Below are 21,673 nucleotides of genomic sequence, written 5' to 3'. Positions count from 1 at the left end.
TTACGGATTGTCAACCTTTCAATGGAGCAGGTGAAATTTCCTTTAAAAAAAAGACTGAAAAAAAGACTTCCTTTTAAAAAAAGACTACCGTGGAATTACATCACTCTGTTCCGGTTCTAAGCTTTTGGAGTTAATTGTCTGCGACGTCATTATGTTCAACTGCCGTGGTTACATCTTCTTGCAGCAACATGGGTTCATGCCTGGTCGTTCAGTGAACACTTATTTAATGTAGTTTACTAATCACTGCAGTGAAGCGGTCTATACGGACCTAAAAGCTACTTTTGATCGCATTGGTCATGACATTGTCATTAAAAAGCTTAGACATTTAGGTTTCTCCTGGCAGCTTTGTGCATGGCTGGAATCCTATCTTAAAAATAGAACCCTACAAGTCAACGTTGGTACTGCCTTATCGCATGAATTTTCTAACTGCTCCGGAGTTCCACAAGGCAGCAACCTTGGACCTAGCTTGTTTGCCTTGTCTTTCAAAGATGCAGCGAATTTATATAACGTCTGCATCGTTTTGCTGAATGGTGTAAAGTAAACAGGATGACCGTTAGCGTAGAGAAGTGCGTCGTTATATCTTTTCATCACAATAGAAGCCGAGAAGTATACAGCTTTGACTATTCAATTGGAAATCATACCTTGGAGCGGACAGAAGTAGTAAAAGATTTAGGAGTGAACCTACACTCGAAGCTTACGTTCAGACAGCAACAAGCATCAGTGGTTGACAACGGTAATCGGTAACTCGGGTTTATGTTTAAGATAGCTCAGGACTCAGGAGCTCGATTACCCCCTCTGCTTTCCGGTCGCTGTACTATGCGTTAGTTAGGTTCCATCTTGAATCTTCCACTATTATTTGGTCCCCGTATCATATGAATTGGTTCCGTCGCATCGAAAATATTCAACGGAAGTTTGTATAGTACGCCCTTAGAAACCTACGCTGGATCAACTTCAACCCTGACCACTTGCCGCCGTATGAATCCCGTTGTCAGCTGCTTGGTATAACTTCACTCGAGAATAGGAGAAAAATCGCTAAAGCTGTTTGTGCTAAAATTATTTCATCCGAAATTGATTGTCCCAATCTTTTGGAACTACTTCGTTCTGAGGTCCAACCTAGACATTTAAGAGCTCGTGATGGCTTCTTCAGCCTTCCTTTCGCTAGATCCGAGTGCTTACGTAACTCTCCGTTTTATTCTATGTGCACAGTATTGTATACTTTTAAGCTTGTATGTTAGTTTTTAAGTTTGTTTTGTTAAGTTTAATGCAACCAAAAAGAAGGGTTTTTTATGCCTTCCCGGTTTTTTGCCCAAATTCATGAAGACACAAGTCAGATGAATAAAATCAATAAATAAAATAAATAAATAAAATAAATAAATAAAATAAATAAAATAAATAACGCAGGTAAAGCCGCCTGCTAAGTACTCTCTCATATCTTGTTAAACCGGCCGTTGCTGATAGCACATGGTTTCGAAGGGAATTACCAGGCAGGTTTCATGGGGGCTCGGGCAACTACGGACCATATTTTTACCCTCCGACAGATCTTTCAGGAAAGTCGGGAGTAAAACGTCCCCACGAACCACATCTTTATTTATTTAAAGCAGCATACGATACAGTCGATCGAGACCATTGAGACGCAACGAGTGTTGAGACATGGTAACGGTTTATCCTGCATGCTGTTCAACATCGCTCTTGAGGGTAGATCCAACGAGTACCGAAACGAAGGCACAATTTTTACCAAGGGTAACCAATTTCTAGTCAGTAACTTTGCGACGCAAAACGCTACAATGAAGGAGCTACGAAACTGACAATGTACAAAACCATTATAAGATCAGCAGTTCAAACTTTTCTTATAAGATCAGCAGGAGTTGAAGCCGGGACGCTGCTCACGGAGGACATACGCGCCATTGTCGTGTTCGAGCTCGAGAAAATGTTGCAGACGAGCAGACGTGTTGGCGGAGTACACAAGCTACAGGCACTACTTGGAGAGTTTCCCATCGTACATCTGATGAAAGTCGGTAGACTACGGTGGTCCAGACACGACGTAAGGTTTCCGGACGACAAAGCGATGAAAATAGTTCTAAACAACCCCACGTGCAGGATAGCTCGATCAAGTCGAAAGTGATTTGCAACTTCTGAGACGACTGGGAAATTGTCGACGAGTGGCCCAAGATCGAATTCAATGGAGACGACTGCTTGAAACAGCACGAGCCACTACGGCTCTATGCTGCTGACGACGAAGACGCTTATATAAAGTGATTTTTTATGGCAACCCCTAGACCCCTCCCAGAGAAATTTTCTAGCTACGCTAATGACCGCCTCCGATCTTGTGGTAATCAGACTCCCCATTTTGTCGTTGCACTTAACAGTAGTTGGCACAGTCCGGTTCCTGATTCCGTTGATCGCATTGAAGAAGGTTCTCGTATCGTGCCTCTCGAACATCATCCCCATTAACCGTATTTCTAGACATCAAGGCTGAAGGTGCATTTAAACTGGGAATTTTTTGGTAGCATGTTTATCATTTTTTATTATTAATTTTATTTATTATTTATCATTTATCAGCAGTCCAGCCTCCCAGTTGGCGTCAAGGTACGCCGCTGGTCTATCAAGCCAGTCTTCGTATGTTCGAATCTCGGCTGGGAGATGCTGTTAGACTCAATAGGATCGTAGCACTATAGCCCTGCAATTGTCCTGTACTATAACAGCTGGCTGGGAAGACTGTCGTATAGAAAATGAAGGGTAAAGTTTCGAAAACGGAATGTCATAAATCCCATAATCAAACCTTGGGTATGAAATGGGGACAGTTACCTGGAAGGAGCCCCAAAAAGAGCTCTCTTTCTCTCAAGCCCCTACTAAGTACCTCCTCGAAGATCGAAGTCAAAAGATGACGATCGACGGCCATACCTGGAAATGCTTCATGTACATAGTGGAGCAGCTAACCTAGGAGGAGCCAATTTGAGTGCCTGTTCCCCAAGCAAAGGGCAGCTCAATAACAGCGTCTGTCTCGGAGCAAATGATTGAATATGAATGCATCCCGCACCTAAGATACTTAAAATGGCAGAACCTCCAGCGGGATGTAGATATCGCGACCCTGGAAAGGTAGTATACCGAAACTTTACCGCGAACAACAAAAATGGAAAAACGGAACGGATCAATCAGTATAGGACAGCGCAAATAGAAAGGAAACGACTAACGGATTGGAAACTTGGTACTTGGAATGTCCGAACTCTCAAGAACCGGTACGAGCTGGCCTGTTTGCTCTAGAGCTACATCTATTCAGAGTGGAGATCGCTGCTATTCAGGAAGTTTGGTGACCAAATTCCAGAGAAAGGGAATTCCGAGCAGGAGTAATAGACTCTTTTGCAGGTACTTCTTTCATGGACCACATCTAGTACAGTGGCGGTAGAAAGGCAGAAAATGGAGTCGGTTTGCAGTGTTTGTTGGGAAAGTAAAAGGAACGAGTTGTGCTGTGGAGGAAACTTATGGAGAGTGCCCAAAACATGACGCGCAAATCGTCATCGGAGACGCAAATGCGCAGATCGGGAAGGAGGAATTCTTCCGTCGTCATTGGAAGGCATAGCGTTCGTTTGTAGACCAATGATAACGGTTTGAGGCTCATAAATTTGGCTCATAAAATGGCCATCTGTAGCACCTACTTTCTATGTTTGAATATTCAGAAGTATTCCTGGAGGCATCCAAATGGAAACTCTAGCTCTCAGGTCGATCATGTCTTGATTGACGCTCGACACTTTTCGGATGTCATCGATGTACGGTCTTTTGAGGTACCATATACCGATTCTGACCACTATCTCGTCGTGTGTAAGATTCGCGTAAGGATGTTGAACGCGCCAAAGGCTAGCAATGAGAGGACGCTACGTTTCAACATACAGCGGTTGACGGCAGCGTAATACGCCAGAAAGCTTGATCAACTTGAAGAAAGGAAAAAGATATAACTTGGCTGTGGAGGAACTCCACGACGGATCAAACATTTACGTTGCTTTGGTTACGAGATAAGTTTCGGAAGTACCAATTATTTAAAAACAACAATAGGCGATGGGCAAAAATAGGCGAATTACCCTATTTCGGGGTATTAAGCGTCAAATTCTGCTTTCTATACTTGCTGGAAAAAATGGAAAATGGAGTGTGGCACAGAGGCATGAATCACGAGGTCATTAATGTATACAAATATGCTGAAAGTAGTATACTGTGGTATGCTGCGGAGGGCTGGTTACGTGGCCAGACTGCCTGACGAAAGAGTGGCTAAAACTATTTTCAGCAGAGAACCTGGAAGAGCAACTGATGGATGTGCGCTGTCGACGACGATGCACGTTCAGCTAGTGTTCGGGGGAATTGGCGAACGACAGCTCAGTATTGAACTAACAGTACTGGAGCCACAATAGATCAAATTACTGGTCGCAGTGGAGAATGTACCTAACAGGGAAAAAACAGTACTGGAGGACCATAATTCGTTCGGCGCAGGATTGATAACGTACAGTCACCACTTAAGTAAAGTAAGTAAGCAATATTAAAACATGTCACAAATATCACAGTCAAACATTAGAATTAAAAGGATACATTTCGTTTTGAATTCTAGAAAAAAAGCTATTGCAGTCATATAGAAAATATATTACTTTGAGCTTAACAAATGATGACTTGACGGAACGGTTAAAACCGCAAAGAAAGGCCAACACTGAGAGACCTTACATCGAGCACCATTTTGGCAAAGAAAACCCACATTTGAATTATAGCTTTGCCTCGGGCGTCTAAATTTGAAACCGCGCTCCTGTTGTTTATTGAAAAAATATATATAAATGTGAGCTCCTCTGCAAATGGATCTCCATTTTAGATCAGCTGCAGGAAATCAATCTCGCTCGAATTGGTATTCAGTATGCATTTCCCGATGGAAAAATATTGCAACATCCTACAGGTTTGCTGTACTGTACAGTAGAGAAACTCCCACCATGCATTCAACGTCCAGATAGAGAACACAACATGATAAATGGGTTCCAAAACGCTGCTCTGTTTTTGTTCCGAGTACAACAAAGTACCCAACTACGGGTATCGCCGAAGAAACAATCTGCCATATATTGAAAGCGACAGATGAGCGGCAATGCTTTGGGCTGATCTAAATGCACATTTTCATCGTTTTTTTTTTATCGCTATTGAAGACTCCCGTGCATGTATATTTGCAATCTCAGCAGCGCCAAACAATCGCGCTCGATATGGGAGGGAAATTCAGCCCACCATCATGCCCAAGTCGAAAAGTCGTTGACAGCAACAGCGAGGCGCGCAAAGGAAGCGAATGGGCCAGGCTTGCAACATACTATACCGAAGGAATCGAAGCTTATGCATATGAATGAGTGATTCAGCAGTGCCTCCCCCATCAATCGACTTCATCAGCATATTGTTCAGTCAATGTCGTTTCCCGTGAATTTTCGCTAGAACTGATCTCCACCGAAAACCGGTTATTTGTCATCTCTTTCCACTAGAACAACAGCTTTTGCTGACAAAAAATATTCCCAGGGTCATGTAAGCTAACGAGACAAGAACAACATCATTAGCAGATTTTTGCCTTCTGCGGGAGCGATAAGCGGTTGAGAAAATGAAAACACAGATGGGTGTTGGAAATATTCAATCACAATTGGCCGCCGCCGTTTTCCTACCATCGGAAGTACCAAGCTGTGTTTCCATAAATTTCGCTTTCGTTTCGAATTATTTATGCAAATTCGATTGTCGGTAGGCACATCCGGTGATAACAGGTGGCGGAGCGCCGGTAGTCGAAGTTCCATTCCAGTATTGTGCAAAAGAAATCGAAGGAACGGCGGTGAGTGAAGTTGTTCTGAGGACGAAATTTACAGCCCAATTACTTGATCAAATCAGTTTTTCCTATCACTGGAGAAGAATTTATTTTCGCTTTAAATGTCAAAAGTTAAATTGCTGTCGGAAGGTGAGATTTCCAATTCAGCAGAGTTTTCATTTCATCGATTAAGTTTTATCCTAGCTTAGATGTTTCGTAACATCTCATGGTGGGGAAATTGGACAATACGTTAAATTTATTTTAATGGAAGTTTTTTTGCCTTATCATCAAATATCATCAAATTATTGAGAACTATTGTTAATATCAATCGAATTGTTGTTCAGAAACCCGTTACCAACTAACAATACAAAATAAATCGTAAATTCCATTACCGATAAAAATACGTCGAGTGTGACTTTTCGAAAACTAACAAAAATGCACACTCACTCATGAGAACATCGCATTCTCCTTAGGCGGACAAAAAAGGTCCATTATCAGCAGAATAGATCTACTTCATCCACAATCCTCCTATTCTCCAGCATTCCACAGTACGGTTCTCGTTTATCGCGAGAAACCGCTGAGTCCTCTAGTGGCGGTCAATTAGGTATAATTTCTCTTCAGATCTACCACCGTTCGTTCACCGCTGGCCGGATACACTAGCAACACTTAGAGCAATATAATTCAATTCAATTCCTGTCCGAAATGGTGTGGCAATAGAATCTGCTATTATTCTGAGAATCTTAAGCTCTTAACCCAGGCTTTATCGAAAGCTGTTAGTTTTTTTTCAATTCTTTTTTTTTATTTTCCAGCAAATTATGACTACTTTCTACTACCTAGCAGTTTCGAGCGATTAGGCAGAAAAGATAAGATTAATCGAACCAATCAAATGATGCGTAGGTTAATTAAAAAAAACCAGCCAGGCCTAACTCATGGTGTTCCTGAAGACTAACGTGCAAAGCAATCTGAATCAATATATAATCGATAGTGGGAAAATTGTTTCTGAACTAATTGCTGCCGGCCATTGATTGAAGTGAATCTCAGCCGTATGATGGAGGCACGTGGTCATTAGATAAATTTATGGTTCAGCATAGCACATTTCCGTTGCAATATGTATGTTCGACGCTAGTCAAGCATAATTTGATCTTCGCATGGGATTCGCCAGCTGATAATTAACTTAGTTTCCATAGGGCACTTTACGGCCGGCACGTGGAATCGAACCCTTATTAATATCAATCTAACGGAATAATCACCCAACCGGACAGAGTCCGATTCACCAGTTCGCAACGGTTTCGACATTAGTTATTCGTCTCACACGCGCAAGGCAGGATGGGCTACCGAAGAAATTGCCTCCCCTTCCAACTGTCCGTTTGCTGCCTTCATCCTTCCAACAATTACGTACAACAAAATGTGGGCGCCTCCTTTCGTCCCGAAAACCTACCGACGACACAAATTTTCATATCTATCCAACAAATTTTTCACCAATCTCGAACCAATAAAATATTTACCACTCTGTAGCACCTGTGATGGCAAACTGTTGTGAATCGTTACGTTGAGAATTTTATCGAAACGTGTGGTGAATGAACCAACTTCCAGTTGCACCGATTTCTTGTGGACAAAATGTCGTCCAAACACTGAACCGAAACACACTGTTGTGCCTGTGCAAAAAAAAACTTTCCTTTCAGGTGTGGGTAAGCCAATTTCCATTCCACTAGGCCGTAAATTTCAGCGCACAAAACTCTCAACTCGTATGGCGTTCCAGCAGAGGCTTGGAGGGTAACAGTTCTGCGCCCAAAATAGAACTTTTGCAATACCTCTCGTACACCTGCACCGATCAAGTGGAGCGTAGTGATGCCTTCCGAAAGTTTATTGGCAGCTGCAGGCTGTAAACTTTTCGCGAGGCAAAAAAGAAAAGCAATCACATGCGATATTGCCAGGATGCCGCGCGTCGCATTGCAATGGTAGTAAACCGTTTCTATTTTGCCGAAAAATAGGATAGTATCCCAGGCAAGTTAGAATATAGAAGAAAGTGACGTTCCTAGGCGAAACGTTCCTCAATCGAAAAGTCACAATGGTACTATAATTTTGTCGATAGATGATATCGTTGAATGCACTTTAACGATTCCATTTAGTAGAGATAGACCATGATATTGCCAAAAATAGTCTTGATCTTATATCGACAATTTTCCAATTAGCTGCGGGGTACAATGCTGGTCTAACAAGGCAGTCGTCGTATGTCCGAATCTCGGCTGGATAGTGCTGCTAGAGTCAGTAGGATCGCAACACAAGTCCCGAAATTGTCCTATACTGGCGAAGTCTGTTGTATCACCCTAAAAAGTGAATTCACGGTCACACGAACAGTGTAAAAAGATGCACTATATTTTACTAATAAACTTCTCCAAAAGCAGCACTGTTCAAATATTACACATACACAGTTTTTGCGATTCGGCACCACATTGTCACGATATCTCTGGACACCCAGCCAGCATAAGATTCATTACTGTAAAATTTTACGTTTTTATGCTTCGCAACGATTTTGCCTTTGTATTTGTGTGATCAAAACAACTAGGCCAATAGTCATCGTTCCGATTCATAAATAAATCTGGCGTATCACAAGGCAATTACTTGGGACCATTTTTGTTTATTTTATGTTTTAAATATTTATTTATTGGTAACTAGCTGACCCGACAAACTTCGTATTGCCACAAATTAAACTGTGTTGTACATAAATCGTGACTCTCGGATGACCTTTGTCACAATCTTGAGTTTTGCAAGTTTCTGGGGAGTTCATGGGTGTTTCAATATACAAATTTTACTCACAATAAAGTAGAAAACAACTCCCCCCATTGCTTAGCCTGATAAAATAAAGCGGATAGCATTTAAATATTCGCCATCATTACAAACCATTTCGCCGAATACCATTTTGCGGAACACTAATTCTCTGTTGACCATAACGCGGAATATAGAGTTTCGCAGAATAGCATTTCGCGAAAAACCTTACGCGGGATGTACCATTTCACGGAAAATCTTTTCGTAGAAAGTACCATTTCGCAGGGGTGACCCAACTGAAGGAAAGTAATAGAGGTCAGTAGATCTAGGAAAATAAATAAACCTAGATAGAGGTGATCTCTACGGAGGGCTGCCCCCCGCAGTGGCCGGCGCTTCCGACGGCAGGTCGCCGGCAACATTCGCGGCCTATGGCCGACTCGCGCTGAATTATCTAATGTTAGTGATAGTTTTTGGTGGTCTTGTTATTGATTAATGTTTTATGAGTCGAGTTTGATTAGTTGACATATAGACGACCATAGAAAACATTCTTGTCTCCAAAAACACCCACACGTCAAATTTTATTCCATTTGCTTGATTAGTTCTTGAGTTATGAGGAAATTTGTATTTCATTTGTATAGGAGCCCCCCCCCTCCTAAAGTAGAGAGAGGTTTCAATTCACCATAGAAGAAAAGCTTGTCTCCATTTGCTAGTTCCATTTGCTGGATTAGTTCTCGAGTTATGAGGAAATTTGTATCTCATTTGTGTGGAAGCCCCCCTCTTAAAAGGGAGAGGAGTCATTATTCCCCTCCTATAGAGGGTAGGGATCTCAATTCACCATAGAAAAAAACTTGCCTACAAAAACACCCACATGCTAAATTTGGTTCCATTCCCTCGATTAGTTCTGGAAGTATAAGGAAATTTATTTTTTTGTATGGTAGCCCCCCTCCTAAAAAGGTAAGGGGTCCTAATTCATCATAGAAAACAATCATGCCTCCAAAAACACCCACATGCCAAATTTGGTTCCATTTGCTTGATTAGTTTTCGAGTTATGAGGAAATTTGTATTTCATTTGTATGGAAGCCCCCCCTCTTAAAAAGGAGAGAGGTAATTATTCCCCTCCTAAAGAGGGGAGGGGTCTAATTTCACCATAGAAAAAAAATTGCCTACAAAAACACCCCCTCCTAAAGTGGGGAGGGGTCTTAATTCACCATAGAAAAAATTCTTGTCTCCAAAAACACCCACATGTAAAACTTTGTTCCATTTGCTTGATTAGTTCTCGCGTTATGCAGAAAATTATGTTTCATTTGTATGGGAGTCCCCCCTTTTAGTGGGGGGAGGGGTCTCTAACCATCATAAGAAGCTTCCCTGGCCCCAAAAACCCCTATATGCAAATTTTCACGCCGATCGGTTCAGTAGTTTTCGATTCTATAAGGAACATAGAGCAGACAGAAATCCATTTTTAGAGGCATAGACTAGCTGACCCGACAAACTTCGTATTGCCACAAAATAACCTGTGTTGTACATAAATCATGAATCTCGGGTGATCTTTGTCACAATCTCTAGTTTTGCAAGTTTCTGAGGAGTTCAACCTTAGATGATTCATTTTGGCAGTTACGTAACTATGAAAGCATCCCAGGTAACCAATAAGCATCACCAATGCTATTCAAATGTAGGCCAATAGGCATTTAAGTCGCCTAAAATGCTACTTAAATGATATTTTGGCAAAATATACAGCTACTTTACTGATAACCTATATAGTGCTGACAATGCTAATTTACAGCTAATTACCGACACGAAGAATTTGAATATAATTTTAGATGCTAATTTACAACACCCATGCAGTCAGAAAGCTAATATACAACAACGTGCAGTATAAAATACCAGATACGCTGATTTGATGCTTATGTTAATGCTTATTAGTTACCAGGAATGGGTAGTTTAATATACAAATTTGCAATTTTTCCTCACAGTAAAGTAGAAAACAACTCCCCGCTCCCCTCATTGCATAGCCAGAAAGCGGATAGTAATATTCGCCACGATTGTACAAAATTTCGCCGAATATCATTTTGCGAAAAACCTTAAGCGGAATGTACCATTTCACGGAAAACTTTTTTGTGGAAAGTACCATTTCGCGATCCTCTCCTTACTCGCAGTCGCTCGTTCCAGGAAACCCAGGTAGACCTAGGAAAACAAATAAACCTAGACAGTAGTGATTTCTGCGGGGAGTTGTCTCCCCCCAGTGGGCGGTGCTTCCGACGGCGGGTCACCGGCAACACTCGCGGCCGTCTCGTCCAGAATGATCTAGTGTTACTATAGATAGCTTTTGTGGTCTTGTTATTGACTAATGTTTTATGAAAGAGTCTCGAATTTCTCGAGTTCGATTAGTTTTTGAGTTTCGCAAAAAATTCTGTTTTATTTGTATGAGAGTCCATATCCCCCTACCACAGGGGTGAGAGGTCTCTAACTATCAATAAATTCAAGACTCCAAAATCTCCCACATGCCAAATTTGGTACCATTTGCTTGATTAGTTCTCGAATTATAAGGAAATTTGTATTTCATTTGTGTAGAAGCCCCCCTCTTAAAAGGGAGATGGGTCATAACCCGCTTTCTAAAGAGGAGAGGGGTCTCAATTCACCATAGAAAAAAATCTTGCCTCCAAAACCACTTACATGTCAAATTTGGTTCCATTTGCTTGATTACTTCTCGAGTTATGAGGAAATTTGTTTTTCATTTGTATAGGAGCCCCCCCCCCCTCCTAAAGTGGGGAGGGGTCCTTATTCACCATAGAAAATATTCTTGCCTACAAAAACATGCTAAATTTGGTTCCATTTGCTTGATTAGTTCTCGAGTTATGAGGAAATTTGTATTTCGTTTGTATGGGAGCCCCCCCTTTTAAAGTGGGGAGGGGTCCTAATTTACCATAGAAAATATTCTTGCCCTCGAAAACTTTCACATGCCAAATTTTGTTCCATTTGCTTGATTAGTTCTCGAGTTATGAGGAAATTTGTATTTCATTTGTATGGAAGCCCCCCTATTAAAGGGGAGAGGAGTCATAATTCCCCTTCTAAAGAGGGGAGGGGTCCCGATTTACCATAGAATAAATTCTTGTCACCAAAAACACCCACATGCCAAATTTTGTTCTATTTGCTTGATTAGTTCTCGAGTTATGTAGAAATTATGTGTTTCATTTGTATGGGAGCCCCCCCTCTTATCACTAAAACCTTTCCTGGCCCCAAAAACCTCTACATGCAAATTTTCACGCCGATCGGTTCAGTAGCTTTCGATTCTATAAGCAACATATGGACAGACAGACAGACTGAAATCCATTTTTATAGGTATAGATTTTACTATTTATCTTACACCTAATTAGTTTCTACGATTCACGTTTTGTGTTTCTCCCGCTATAACGTCAACCGTTACTTCTTGGCGTATAAGTCCACTGCTACCACGTACTTGGTATCGAAATCTGGGATTTAACTTTAGTTATTTCAGAGTCTGTTTTCAAATTTTGAAACAAATCTTTACCTCACTTCCGATAGATCAGCAAATTTAGTGATACACCAAATGATACCGCAATTCAATATAAATCTGTGATGTTAGAATTAAGTTTTAGGTTAACTGCATGCGCTAGGTAATTTTAACTATTAGATTTTTACCCCTTTTAAATCCTCCGTACTACCAGTATAAGCAATTATCAAATTTCACTTTTGGCCACTTTTAATTTTTAAACTGAGCTTAGGATTAGGATCATTTATTCAATTTAGCATTAAATTTAGGGATTAGAAGAATTTACGCACGCTTTAGCTCGATTAAAATCATCTTTCGTTTGTCGGTTTACTACGTGACAGATCTCGATCCTAGTCAACCTTACTAGTCAGTGCTGCCGATAGTACCGATTCCCGAGGATAGTTTCGGTACATCGGAGGCGCGTTTTGTAGAGCGCGTAACATTACCCCCCATTATGCAGGGTCCTGGTTCCTGCTTACTCAGTGTTGCGCCGACGTCCAAAACTGCCAGCTTTATCACAAGTCGTTCAAAGACAATGACCGCAGTTTTCGCCGTAACGCTACGTACTTGACCGTCTTTACCGCGTTTGACATCTACAACTCGTCCCTTGGGCCATGAGTTGGCTTGGGCTAGATCCGGATCTGTGGCTATCACTGTGTCGCCAATCTGGATTGGTTATACCGGGTAATACCACTTTGTGAGCCGACTTATCGATGGCAAGTACTCCTGCAGCCATCTTTTCCAAAAGAGGTTAGTGTAGCTCTGCAAAGTTCTCCAGCTGTTGGATAGCGTAGCGAGGCTGTCGTTGTATGGGACAGGAGGTTTGGAATCGCTGGATGATCCCAACAAAAAATGATAGGGCGTTAGTGCTTCTTTCTCGCCATCTTCGACTGGTATGTACGTGAGGGGGCGTGAGTTGATGGTCTTCTCAATCTCTAGCAATTTGTTCCTGAGTACTTCGTCTGTGGGTAGCCTAGGAAGATTTATATGGTCCAATATCTTCTTTACCGATTTCACCTACCTCTCCCAGCTTCCACCCATGTGGAGACTGCTTGGAGGCAAAAAAGTCCATTTAGTCTCTGGTGTCACAATCTCTTCCATTAATTTACTCTGGTCTATGGAACGCAAAGCTTCACGCAGCTCACGTTCCGCTCCAACGAAATTCGTTCCACTATCGCTGTATGTCTCTATCGGAGTTCCTCTTCTGGTTATCAAGTTTTGCAGGGACAAAATACACAAGCTTGTGTTGAGCGAGTGTACGGTTTCGATGTGAATGGCGCGTACCACCAAGCACTCTTCTCCGTGCGTCTACCAACATCTACTTCGTACGGGCCGAAATAATCAATACCGACATAGGCAAAGGGTCGGGTGTATCCAACGAGCCGTACTAGCGGAAGATCGACCATTAGGGGCGGTTGCGGACTATCTCTAGCATTCTAGCAAGCCTGGCAGTCTTGCCGGATTTTGTAGCAAACACTACGAAGCCTTGGGATACGACATTTTTGGCGCAACTCATTAACTACGGTTTCGTGGTTGAGATGATAGTACCGTTCGTGCACCGATTGTACGACGCAAGTAGTAACCGGATGCTTCCTTCACAGCAGAATAGTATGAGCATTAGTCGGTTCAATGAAGTCGCAACTAATTGTTCTTCCACGCATGCGCAGTACACCGTTCTCTTCCAGGAAGAGCGACAGTTTATAAAGCGAGCTATCTTTTGAAGCCAATGCTCCAGAATGCAATAACGACATTTCTTCGCTGAATCCCTCCAACTGCGCTTGTCGATAAATAAAGTTCTCGGCTTCGAAGAGCTCCGTCTACTCGAGGATACCAATCGTAGGTTGGCTGTGCTGATGTTTAGCACTAGTATTTCTCAGAAACCGGAGCAGCCAGGCAATGGTCCGAACGAGCTTCCACCACTTCGAGAATTTTGAAAAATCGATGAGAGTATCACGGACAACGTGTACGTTTATTGATGGCTTCATCTCGTTAGCGGTTGAACTACGATCCAACGGCTGGGTTGGCCACGCACTTCGCTGTTGCCACAGGAAACCAGGTCCTCTAAAGCACCGAATTAATGGGGAGAGATCAGGAATCTTCTGCCACTTCGTTCTTTCATCAGCAACATTGAACTTTGTCGGTACCCAGAACCACTCCGTTAGTTCAGCCTTCTCTAGAATTTCGCCAACCTTTGGCCCGACAAATTTACTATATCTTATGTTATCTGAACGTAGCCAGCGTCCCTCGAGTCGGTCCAGAAAAACCGTTTTCGCACTGAAACTCCATGCGTTTCTTCGATGTAACCTGCCAAACGCGTTCCAATTACTGCCGCTTGAAGCTCTAATCGTGGAACCGAAACGTATTTCAAGGGAGCAACACGGGTTTTTGCTGGTTTTTTTTTAACAAGCACTTTAGAAAGCTGAACTTTGAGAGCAGAAATATCAGGCTAGAGCCTGAAAATTGACTGACAGGTTCATCGAGTAATCATTCAGCACTGTAATTTATGAAAAACTGAGAAAGACAAATACTGTCAGTAGGTCAGTAGGCATGTCCATGGGCTGACATATAAAAGAATAATACCAGGGGTAAAACTGTATACGCTGAATGCGTTTTATATTCGCCTTCATGCATGGCAGTCGAATTTTTCGAGCACTGATCCTGATTCCTTTAGTGATTGGATCGCTATATCCAAACGGAGCCCGTTGAAACTGCATTAGCACTAGTACCGTTGATCATAATGGTCTTTGTGATGCGCGAAAATTAATCAAGTCAAGTAAATGGCGCTTATCTACGTAAGTAGGCAAGTTATCAGGATGTTGTCAGGGCAGATGTCACAATGCTAGTCGGACAAATCTCCATTGGACACGTTCGATCCGCAGGTTCCAAGTTAGCTGCTTGGGAAACCAAACCAGACTACAATTCTCCAGTAGTGGTGGATGCACTAGGGCGCAGTTCAATGAATGTCTTAAAGAATCCTTAAAGTCCGGCCAATTTTGAAGATAAAACCAAGTTGTCGATATGCTTTGGAGATGAATGACTGACTTAAGTTTGGTGTCCAGCAAGACGCCAAGGCCACTAACTCGGTCCACTCTGCGTAATTCAATATCGTCGACGGTGTTACTAAAGGTGATCGGGTTTTTAATGCAGTGAAAACTCATAACTCCACATTTGGCTATGCTTACAATGAGCCAGTTTCATTTGCCAGTCAGTAAATACATCAAGCTAATCTTGTAAGCAGCGGCAGTCGTCTATATTTGCAATTCAAGCAAACAGTTTCAGGTCATCGGCGTACACTGACTTGCAGTGAACACCCTTGCAGTTACGCAACATCGTTAAAGAATAGCAAGAAAACCAAAGGTCCCACGTTGTTTCCTTGAGGAACTCCAGTCTTACTGGTAAACACCGACGAAACACTGCTTCCGAGTTTCACACCAAGCACCATACCACTGAGGTATGAGTTCAGTTGTTGGGAGACACCAAGTCGAGAGAATTTCTGTAATAGTGTTGTGTGGTCAGTTCGATCGAAAGCTGCCTTCAAGTCAGCAGAAAACGCCGCTTCTGCCCCTTGGTATTTGCAGTATATGTACCTGCTTTTAGATATTTACACATTTTAGATTTTAGTTTAAGTCGAAATGAGCAGTCATTAGATTTTCGTCGGGAAGCCCAATTCCGGAAGCAGGTTTTGGGCCCAAAACAGGGGCTCTGTCTTTAGAAATGCATTCACTGCATTCTTCTTGCCAAACTAAACTAGAACAAACTCATCAGCAATCCTTCGAATGCCATTTAATTGCGTCATTTGAGTTGCCATCAGTGCATCTAATATTAAAAAAAAACAATTTAATTTTTCTTCTGACATCCATGTGCGTTATTTGAAATTGGTTTTGAAAAAAAAAATATTCAAAGAAAAATTGCCAAAGAATATCGCTCTTTTTAGACATCAAAAATCGTAGTTTAACCGCAAAATTGAATTCAGCAACGGGACACATTGTTGACATGACGGTTTTGTTAACAAGCAAAACTACAGTATCCAGGTATCGAGCTATCGAGCCATACTACGGAATTTTAGAGATCTGTGTGGCATCATTGCCTGAGCAAGGACATTTGCCTTGGGTAGAAACGTCTTTGAGACTAATATCCTTTTTTATCGACAGACTTCGCAGCCGATTCTTAGTGTACAGGGCAATTACTGGGCTACAGCAACGATCCTACGGGCTCTAGCAGCACTGCCCAGCCGAAATTTTATTATGGAGTAATTCTCGTTGAAACGGGACCATTACTGATACGAGATCTTCAAATATTGGAACTTTTGCACTTAGTTGGTTGATATAGATTACAGTTGTATAGTTGATATACATTACTAAAAAAATACTAAAAAAATATAGATTACAGAGGCGACAAGGCACTTAAAATCCGCTAAATTTTGAATCATAACGGAGAGTTACCTTTGTTTATGATGGTACCACAGACAAACAGACATAACACTCGTTTTCTATTCTTCGTACCGGTTGAACCGTCATTTCAAATTTGAGCTTAGCTGGGAATGTTTCCATTTTGGTCAAAGTGGCGCTGTTTAACGAAAGAAGGGGAATGCCCCATAAAAAATACTTGCTAGTTCAAGGGATACTCCTGTTGCTATTTGATATTTGGGAATGTCGATCATAGATGGTGCTAGTGTTCAGGATAACTGTGAGGTACGATAATTTTTGTTGATTTTTGTTCCAGGAGTTAGGGTAACCAAAGTATTTTGGACCCCATCAGCAGCTGTACATAATTTGGACACTTCCATTTGATTTTGCTGTAAGTGTCCAAATTATGTACAGCTGCTGATGGGGTCTAAAATACGTCGGTTACCCTATGTCTGTTTGTCTGTGATGGTACTCTCCGTTTTGATTCAAAATTTAGCGGTTCGTGAGTGTCTTATCGCCTATGTAATCTATAGGCTCTGTGGATTTTCGTTTTAAGACCACCATTGGAAAACTGAGAAAAAATGGTACAAGAAACATTCATAAAATTAGGTGTGCAATGGCATTAACTGAATAAAACAATCAGTTATCTGAAGCAAGGTTCACAATTTTCATATAATTATTGTGATATTTCCAAAATTTGCTATGAAACAAACTACGAACGGCACGGTTTTGTAAAGAGGAGAGATAGGGCTTATAAATGAAGTGAAAGAAAAATAGCGACCACCTTGGATTTGGCCGCCATGTTGGATTTTATTAACAATCGGCGATTTCACAATGATCCTTCAACCGATTTTAATGTTAAGACAATCATCGGAAAGCTGAGAAAAAAACATTCATCAAATAAGATGTATATCGACATTAAATAAATGAAACAAACTCGCATCCTTCTGGTATTGCGTATTACCATAATAAAACAAGAGGTAAAACTATTAGCGCAATAAAATTTTTATAAAATTCAAGAAAACGAAGTGGCTTTAGAATTGTTACTTGGGATGATTATCAATTTTTAACCTTTACTTCCCCGACATCAAAAATAAGCCGTTACACTTTTGACTCAACATCCATTGATTTTTGATCAATTTTTATGTAACTAGATAGTCATAACAGAACTAAAATTTAATTAAATTTTGCCGGAGGCATTCTGGATCGCAGTGATATTACTTTTTACGCCAAAGTCATCGTCTTAAAGAACCAAGATTTTGCCATGTTTTTAGAAAAAGAAAATGAATAGATTTGGCTCCCGTTAATACAGTTCACAGATGTTGGAGAGTGTGCAACCAAGTCTGTTAGGTAGCAGACTATGACTATGAAAAATAATTCCGCTACAATCCGGAATATCTTCGAGAAAATAAAACCTAATTCAGTCAATATATTTTTTCAATAAAGACCACTCTATAATGTGTTGTTTTTTTAAACTAGCGGCATTGTAAGAGTAATGAATTCAAGATATAACTGTTTCTGGAATTTGATAACCATCTGAAAACAGATGCTAGGACACGTACTTATTCTTTACCAAAACTATGATACGAATATTGTGAACCATTTTTCTAAATGTAAATTGAACCATCAACAGACTACAGGAAATTGAATCAAAGCGAAGACAATACATTAAAAGATACAGCCAGCCATTGGCAGCATTCCCCATTCCGGCAAAATAAAAGCCATTCTGTGTAAGTTAGACCGTAACAGGCCCCCAAGGAGAATGCCGTCCTACTAATCAGATTCCATTTCGAGCCGCAGGCTTCGAAAACCTCACACTGCTACATAGTAGCCTAATGTCAAACAGGAAAGACCGCAACGGCAGAAGGATCGGTAAGGCGACAATGATAAATCCGCTTCCTTCCTGAGGCAGCAGAGCACATAAAACGGCTCCCGGTGGTTGCGTAAGACGTGTCTCCGATGCTGCCACCAAGATAGATAAACCAACTAGTCGGCTCGAATCATTTTAATAAATGCGGTGATAGCGGTTCATCAATCTCTACCTCTTTAATGGAACTCGCCAAAAAGGTGGTGCACAGATAATGACACTCCGATGATAAGCCACATTTCTGGCTTTCTATTGTGTGCCGTGTGGACACATCCACACAATACACTTTGGCTTCGCCAAAAAGACATAATATTTTGACAAATGAGTCTCTATCAGAAGCAGGAGTATAAAGTTCCAAACTTCTGTGTCATCTGCCATTTAGTCCATCTAGTTTATCCTTCGTGATACGAACGCGAGCGGTTGGGTCCAATGGAACGACAAAGATCGACGCAGTTTTTCACCACTCTCTAATCTGTTCTGAGGTCGAAGAGACTGCTTTATTCACGCACCGCACATATTCTAGACAGGTATTTCAAGTCTGACGTCACGGTTCGTCGCAGTGGTAGAGCCCAAACAAAGCAGCAGTAATACAATCGTAAAATTTTAAAGATAAATTACAATGAAAACACCGTTGAAAGACACCTGCTTCTACAGCAGACCAAACTTACGATGATTCATAGCTGCCATGGGCTCGTAAAAAGGATTCAGAAAAGGGTAGAGATATCATACGCATCATTTGAGTTATGATGTGTATAATAATAACGAAACACAAGTACGATATAAATGGCTGGGTGGTTGCCTCAGTGACAGGCAATATGCTGCGAAGGATGACAAACATAAAACGCTCCGATTACATTACTGGTAGCTTTTTTCAAGTGACTGAACAATAACGATGTTAGGATGCTCGGTTCACGGTAATGCTACGATGATAGCATTTGTTGCCTTTTAGTGGTAACTGGGTAAAGATGTTTAGACAAAACGCTTGACTTATTACCAGGTACTTGAACCAGACGAGATCAAAGCGGTTGAATTTCGTTACTTTTCTCCTCTAAAGAAAACAAGCCATTTCAAAGGAACATTGGCAGGGAACCGGCCGGCGGAAAATAAACTTACCGGATGTGCTGAGACCGGGACTGGCGGTGAATTTTGCAACGTCCACAATTTTAACTGCAAACTGCTGATTGGACTCCCGGTGGATGCAGCGACGGACGATCGAGAAGGGACCCCTGGAAGCAGAAATAAGATAAAAGCTTTGTTAAACATCTCAACTCAATAAGAAGATGCACTGTTTTGTAGTGGGTTTAGTGGAGTACCAAGAAGATGCCGCCACGCTAGCGGGCTGGTTTCAGTAAAATGATTGAACCTATAAATTTTATTCTTTCTTAATGTGGTTTTCGTTGAGAAGCATAAAACGCCGGTACGATACTTACCTACCGCTCTTCCGTGTTTCAACTTGTCGAAGGATAATTCTCAATTGAAGATTCGATTTACCGAATGGATTATTTGTTTATTAACTAAAAGTTTGATTTAGGTATAGATATTTCAGTTTAATTTTGAGTTGACATATTTTATCTCTCTACACTGCTTATGTGTAAGATTGCAAGAGGAAATAATTCACAGCAAACTAATCTTCAAAAACTTCTATAGAATACTACAAACAAACAACCAAAATACTGAGTAAAACACACAAACCACTCCCAAATAAATATACAGTTAGTGGCTTTTCCGCTACTTTCCTCATTATCAAACACCCAACAAAATCATAGTTGAGCAGCGTCCCTTAGCAACCGAAAGTGGGCACTCAACAATGAAACTCCCAATTCCCAGCAACCTTTCTTGTGTACATTTGTGCAGAAATGACAATTTAATTAGCTCGCCCCACCTACTGAGCAAACAAACCCACCAAAAGTGGCGCACTGCTGGTTCACCCGGAAGCAGTGACATTCGAGATGAAAACTCGGACGGAGAGGATGCGATGGGCACGATACCGCTCAAAATATGGTCCGACAGATTTGGTTTCTCGCATTCCCTGCGAATGCGACCTACACACACTAGGATGTTCTAATTTGTAAGGTTTAATAATTCAGAGCAAACAGCCGCACAAACATGGCTTGACAGTCGACGGCAAAGCGCATCCTCCCGCTTCCTCTGATCCTTTTTTCCAAAGTTCCGTTTGATGTGATGCGAGTTGTAATGCTACACAACCGGCGTCTACAATGTAGCAGATGAGAACCGGGAATGGCGCTTTTTCCGACAGTGATAATGGAAACGGACTGATGGTACCGTTCCCTGAAAGACAATCCTGCCGAAGTGATGAACGGAAACGAAAATGTGCACGATTTGTATTGCAAAACTTTCGCAGGATTGCTTATTTCGCGACGAAAATGATACAGTCTGATGCTTAGTTGTTTGCTGAACTCACGCTCGCTTATTTACTCTACGAGTATTTTAGTTTGTTTGCCAGGAAGACTCAGACCGAGTGAAAACGGAACTCAACAGCAACAATGCCAGAGTTTGTTGCATATTGGTGCGGTTGGCTACCCAACCGTGCAAATCAAACTATTTCTGCAGGTGCAGTTTTCCAACCAACAATAATGAGTTGATAATGAAAACTGCTGCGACAATCGGAAAACTGCGGCAAAATCTGCGTTACCTGACGCTTTCAACTGTTTTGCATTGCTTCATATGTGACGTTTCCTGCTGGATCGATTTTTTCAAACTTAAACTCGCGGTGAATTTTATGTTCCGTAGCGCATTGTTTATTGCAATGCCTTAAAATATGGACTTAATAACGGGTGACAACTAAAATTTTGGAATTTTTCCAAGACCCCCATACTCAACACCAAACGAGCTCAGAGAGAAATGAGAGTATGTATGTGTTAGCTCTCTCTATCTTCTCTGTTTGTCGATATTTTTTGTTGTGTTTGTTTTCCTTGGAATGGCGTCGAAACAAGAAGCAGAAGCATGTTGGAAGCGCGTTGTAAACTTCTACGAACTGTCACAGAAATCTCGGCAAAAAGTATACGGTACAACATTTAAAAAGCGAATATGTTGTGGCTTCGATTGTTTACCATATCCATAAGATGCCCAACAATTATTCGCACGCGAGGTAGTGGTAAACCAGCCAAAATTATGGACGCAAAAGGAAATCGTTCTCTTTCTCGTGCCTTCAACAACAAGACCTCTGGTTTGGCTATCAATTAAGATGTGCACCAAACGAATGTTTGAAGAAAATTTTTATCCCGCGCGATCTGCTGATGTGGCGGGACTGTAAACGGGCAGATCTACTTCAAGGAGTGTGAACAGAAACGTCTGCTTCCTCTGTTGATACA

General features: G+C 41.4%; 1 protein-coding gene across 11 annotated transcripts in view; it reads right to left on the bottom strand.

Annotated features, from left to right (window-relative positions):
• LOC128732679 (peripheral plasma membrane protein CASK) overlaps nucleotides 1–21,673 on the bottom strand; it is a 780,557-nt gene that overhangs the window by 657,247 nt on the left and 101,637 nt on the right. For all 11 annotated transcript variants that reach the window (XM_053825969.1, XM_053825977.1, XM_053825978.1 and 8 more), the window contains one exon: nucleotides 19,455–19,567. In XM_053825969.1, the coding sequence (XP_053681944.1) occupies nucleotides 19,455–19,567 (113 nt within the window). The remainder of the gene's footprint in view (nucleotides 1–19,454; nucleotides 19,568–21,673) is intronic.

The sequence above is a fragment of the Sabethes cyaneus genome, chromosome 1, assembly GCF_943734655.1.
Source record: "Sabethes cyaneus chromosome 1, idSabCyanKW18_F2, whole genome shotgun sequence".
Taxonomy (NCBI): Eukaryota; Metazoa; Arthropoda; class Insecta; order Diptera; family Culicidae; genus Sabethes; species Sabethes cyaneus.
Note: the sequence above shows the minus strand (reverse complement) of the source record. Positions and strands in the feature narration are given on the sequence as shown.